Raw genomic sequence first — 4,590 nt, forward strand, 5'->3', positions numbered from 1 at the left:
CTAATTATTTTTTAATAAATATTTAATATCTATCAATTTTTTTTAAAAAAAATTGAATAATAAAAATATTTTTATTTTTTAAAAAAATTATAATATCTCGTATATATTATGAATACGGAGTATCATGAATATAAAAAATTATATTTTTTAAAAAATAAAAATATTTTTATTATATAAAATTTATAAATAAAAAATTATTTTATAAATATTAAATATATATAAATAATGATTACGTGGATCAATCGGACGGGGAGGTGTACTTCTAATCGGATTTTCTGCACCGCCTGCGGTGCACAAAGAATTTCGCGCGAGGAAAACCCATATCGACACGGTCCAAGAGCGAGCGACACGATGGCGTTCGGGGCTCTGAGCTTTCGGACCGTCTGCCCCCAAATCCCCATGGCCGACCCTGCCTCCTCTTCCTTCTCCTCTCATCTTCTTGTACCTCCGTCGCTCCCAGGCGAGCGGCGAGCACTAGAAGGATGGCGCTGCCTTCGATGCCGCCTCTGAACTCCAAGAAAACATTCCTCTCCAAGGTCTTCTCCGGCGCCGCCTCCGCTCCCGAAGCCCTCGCCGTATAGGCGTATAGCGACACCGCTCCCTTTCTCGACATCTTCGACAGCCCCAAGCTCATGCTCTCTCCCGCCCAGGTAAAGGCCCTCGCTTCGTGCTGGTTTTCAGGGGACAACCTTTTCTTCTCTGGATTCAATAAAACTTGGACCTTGTTTCATGTCCATTGCATTATTTTGATGTTGTGTATCAATAGTATAGTGAATATGTGGTAGAAAGAAAGATAGGAGGCCGAGTATTGAGCGATTTGTAAAAGGACAGGAATATGTTGGAGGATTCCAGTAAAAATTGGATTTTCTGAGGTTTAAATGGCAATCACAATTAGGGTCTATGGACCATTTAGGTTTGTTAACGTGGTATTATAACTGTTAAGCGAGACCAGTGAAAATTAGGTCAGGCGGCCTTGCAGGATGGAGTGCATTTATATATAAAGGGGCTCTGAATTTGATTACTTTTTAAAATGTTCATGAGTGCATCGCTGCGTCTTTCTATTCGGTAAAGTCACCTTGAAAGACTTCCGCATTTGCTTTTTATTCTTTTATGCATTGAGTGACTATGCATTTTAACTGATGATTGGAAGAAAGTTTTGTGGGCATTGCCATTGCATAGAAGAAGCCTTCGGATTTCCTGATGTCTTCGTATCAGGTGTTCGGGTATTTTTTTGGAGTTGAGAGGTCTGATAAATTTTGGTGTGCATGGTATCCTGGAGGAGAGGTTTTCGAGAGGATCTTGTGGTGGAAAAGCGATTTGCTTTTGGTGGTAGAATTACTGTTGTAGAGTCGGCGATTTCTGACCTTCAACATCGTCGTGAATATTTTAAGTGCAATATCTTAGGAGTTAAAAACTACATGAGTTTGTATGTCAACTTTTTCGTAGAAAGAGGGAGAGATGAGAATAACAAAGACAACGATTGGATGTTGTTTACTGGAATATCAAGAGCCAATATGGTCCCTCAGGCAAAACGTTTCAAAGAATAAAAATGACATATGAAGAGAAGTCAGTAGATGAAGATGAAGAGAAAGCTATTTTAGATTTGCTGTGTCGTATAAGTATATATTATTATGCGAAAATTTCCTTAGTTCGCAGGTAAAAATCATAAGGTGGCAAGTTCAAATTCTAGTTAGATATCAGCTTAGTTGTTCTAAGATTTCCACAATAATCTAAAGTCCTGATAGGGAGTCTGAAGGTAATTTATTTTACAAGAGAACATCTTTGTGATGATAGAACTATCGAAGTGAATCTAGACTTGGTTAAACATTTTAACTGAAAATGTTAATGCGAAGATTTCACATATTTTGGTGGAAACTAATGTCAATTTCACTTTAAATGACAACATAATTTCTGTCCTTCTAGGGTATGTTTGGTGGTTAAGAAGTCAATATGGAGTCTCTGGGTTTTGAATAAAATCAAGACCTTGGTTTGGTCTACCATCAGAATATCCTACCAAAGAAAAACATTGTCAAGAAAGTTATCAAGGTCAATGGAACTTTCTCTTTGCACTGTTATAATAACAATGACAAACTTAATTTTTTCACCTCTATGAGATGACTTAACTTGAACGGCATGATGCTGCATTTTGGCTTGTGGGATTGTTACTTGACGGTGACGTGTGGTCCTTCATATTAGCTCTTTCAGTGATAAATTTTCATTAATGGATTGGGTATTTTGCTACTCGTGTTGTTATGCAAGGCATAACAGACCTCTAAATGAAATCGACACACCTCATAGGGATTTGCAGACTTATCATTTGTCATATTGCTAGTTCTTGTTCAAAAGGAGCTGCTTGTTAGTTGTCAGATAGACTTGTTTTATGACATGGTCTTATGTTTTGCCCTTGTTGTATTCTTTGCTTATCCTATCTGTGGCAAATCCTTCTCCACCTTGTCACCTTACTATGGTAAATGTAGTTCATTCTCATTGTGTTTCTTCTTGTCCTGCTACTTTCCTTTTGAATGTATATGTTTGTTCTTCTCAAATAAATGTTGTGACAGCCCCTGCCAATCTGGGTTCCCCCATCGCGCAATAAAAAAAATAGTGTTAATGAAGTAGAATCTCTCAATTATATAAATACTGTATCATTTTAAGTATTGACTGTGCTGAACGAGAATCCTTGTATTTTTCTCTCACCTAATGTGCTATAAAGTAATTGTCCAGGAGATCTAGGTTCCACAAAAGCATAAAGACGTGTTAATGAGTCACCTCTGAAGGCACAGATATGGTGGGTAACTCACAATAAGTTATTTTCTAATGACTGATCAAAATACTGATTAACGATGTAATTTTCAGCACTTTAGCATGACCTAGGCCTGAATTATTTTGTTGTCAAATTCTTGAACAAGTCTGTGGTGATGCTTTAATTGCCCAGACAGCTGTCTAATGGCTTTCTGGGTGATATGTTTGTAGCACTCAAGCTTTAACGTAAAACGTTACTTTCCACTGCACATGCAGGTGCATGTGTGTGCAAGCATGCGGCTCTCATATGTACTGCAGTGGAGTTTTCAGAAATTTGCCAAGTTCTCAGATCTTATGATGTGCAATGCTCTATTTGCTTTAATCAATGAAATGCAATATAAAGTGGTTTGTAATAACTTTTACAGTTTTATACATTCTTTAAACAAATCTCTTTTACTGTTTAAGATGCATCTATCTGTGGGAAACATCTGAATTTTGGTTCAATCTCGAAAATTGCTTTATTTTTACTACAGTTGCTGTTATTTGGCTTATTTCCAAATTGTAAGGTTTACGGAACTAATTTTTCTGTTATGGATTGTTATGTTTACTCATGTTTTATATATTCTAAATGCTTTTAATAGCCTTTGACTTTTGTTAACCTGAACCAGGAGGAGCATTCTGTTTCTTACAATTAACAGGCCAAGAAAGCCTCCTCCAGACTTGCAACCACACTAGGTCCTCCCTATTGTCGTGTTGACAGTTCTTAGGCTTAGATCATTCTAAGTACTATGTCCCTACGTATATGAAGATATGAAGCTCATTTTTAACCATGATAAACTTTTTACGAAAACTAATCATTCCTTTTTTAATGTTTAGCTGGTGCCAGCTGTCACAGAGCTTGTGATTGCAGAAATGCTTTACCTGCAATGGATGGATCCAAAGCAACCAATTTATCCTTATATCAATTCAACTGGAACGACATGTGATGATGGGGAAACTGTATACAATTTTGGTTTCTTTGTTCTTCTCTTTGTTTACTTTTTACATAACATTTAACATGTCCATGAGTTGGTTCCATTTGGTTGTGTTCTAAAATTGAGCTGAATGACTTGTGCACTTTAATCTATATGCTCAGCGGCATTCATCTGCACTCAACAAATGAATAATTCTTCAACCAATCATAGAAAAGTCGTCGAGTTCCTTTCTGTTAATAGAGATCCATGTCCCCAAAAATGCTTTGAAGTTCCACTTATTGTCCTTCACAATATTTTTTATGTAATTTTCTATTCATTACACTCTAATGGAGCAAGCTCCGCTCCATGTTCTCACCCTATGTTAAAGCCTGGTAATAATGTTCTGTATGAAGGCTGTGGAGTTGGGAAAAATACACATGGTTATGGTAAAACTTATTGCCATAACTGGTTGGATGGGATAAAGGAGGATGGTTTGTGCTTTAGAAAGATGTTTGTATTGGAAATAACACTCCCAAACTAGTAATTCAAGTTGTTGATGGTTGATAATTCAATTCGGAAGTGAAGGTAAGGAAAAGTGATTTAAGAGCAATGATGTTGATGATTGATTGACCTGCTTATTAATAGGTCGGGCAATGAAAAAACATGCTGTTTTAACATGTCTATATATTCCTACTGGATGGTTGCTGGGCTCTGGTTCTTATTAAATAACCTGGAATTTGTGTGCACCTCTAAGTGCTTGATCTATCTGTCATTTAGTTCTCTGCAATAAATAACAACACTAGAATGTTGCTCATGATCGTGCTTGTGGGTGTCTCTTCTTTCTGAGCACCAAAGGAAGCATTTATTTCCTCCTATTTTGTGATCCAACATTTGT

General features: G+C 36.8%; 1 protein-coding gene across 8 annotated transcripts; it reads left to right on the plus strand.

Annotated features, from left to right (window-relative positions):
* The first annotated feature begins 273 nt into the window (after positions 1-273).
* Positions 274-4,267, plus strand: LOC140853825 (uncharacterized). Of its 8 annotated transcripts, none has more exons than XR_012136951.1 (4): positions 284-650; positions 3,019-3,147; positions 3,411-3,525; positions 3,619-4,267. XR_012136951.1 is itself a non-coding variant. In XM_073248859.1 (3 exons), the coding sequence occupies exons 1-3, from the start codon at positions 633-635 to the stop codon at positions 3,796-3,798; spliced, it is 327 nt and encodes a 108-aa protein (XP_073104960.1). In that variant the 5' UTR covers positions 284-632; the 3' UTR covers positions 3,799-4,267. The 8 variants fall into 8 exon arrangements, 1 of the variants encoding a protein (XP_073104960.1); XR_012136953.1 differs by having other exon boundaries at positions 3,411-3,477; XM_073248859.1 differs by lacking the exon at positions 3,411-3,525.
* Positions 4,268-4,590: the final 323 nt, after the last annotated feature.

The sequence above is a fragment of the Elaeis guineensis genome, chromosome 14 (genome assembly GCF_000442705.2).
Source record: "Elaeis guineensis isolate ETL-2024a chromosome 14, EG11, whole genome shotgun sequence".
In the NCBI taxonomy this organism is placed as follows: Eukaryota; Viridiplantae; Streptophyta; class Magnoliopsida; order Arecales; family Arecaceae; genus Elaeis; species Elaeis guineensis.

Bases quoted from the DNA above. Each gene is read 5' to 3' on its own strand.
- LOC140853825 (XM_073248859.1), top strand. The intron at 3,148-3,618 runs GTTTGTAATAAC...TTTAATGTTTAG, and splicing joins ATGAAATGCAATATAAAGTG to CTGGTGCCAGCTGTCACAGA.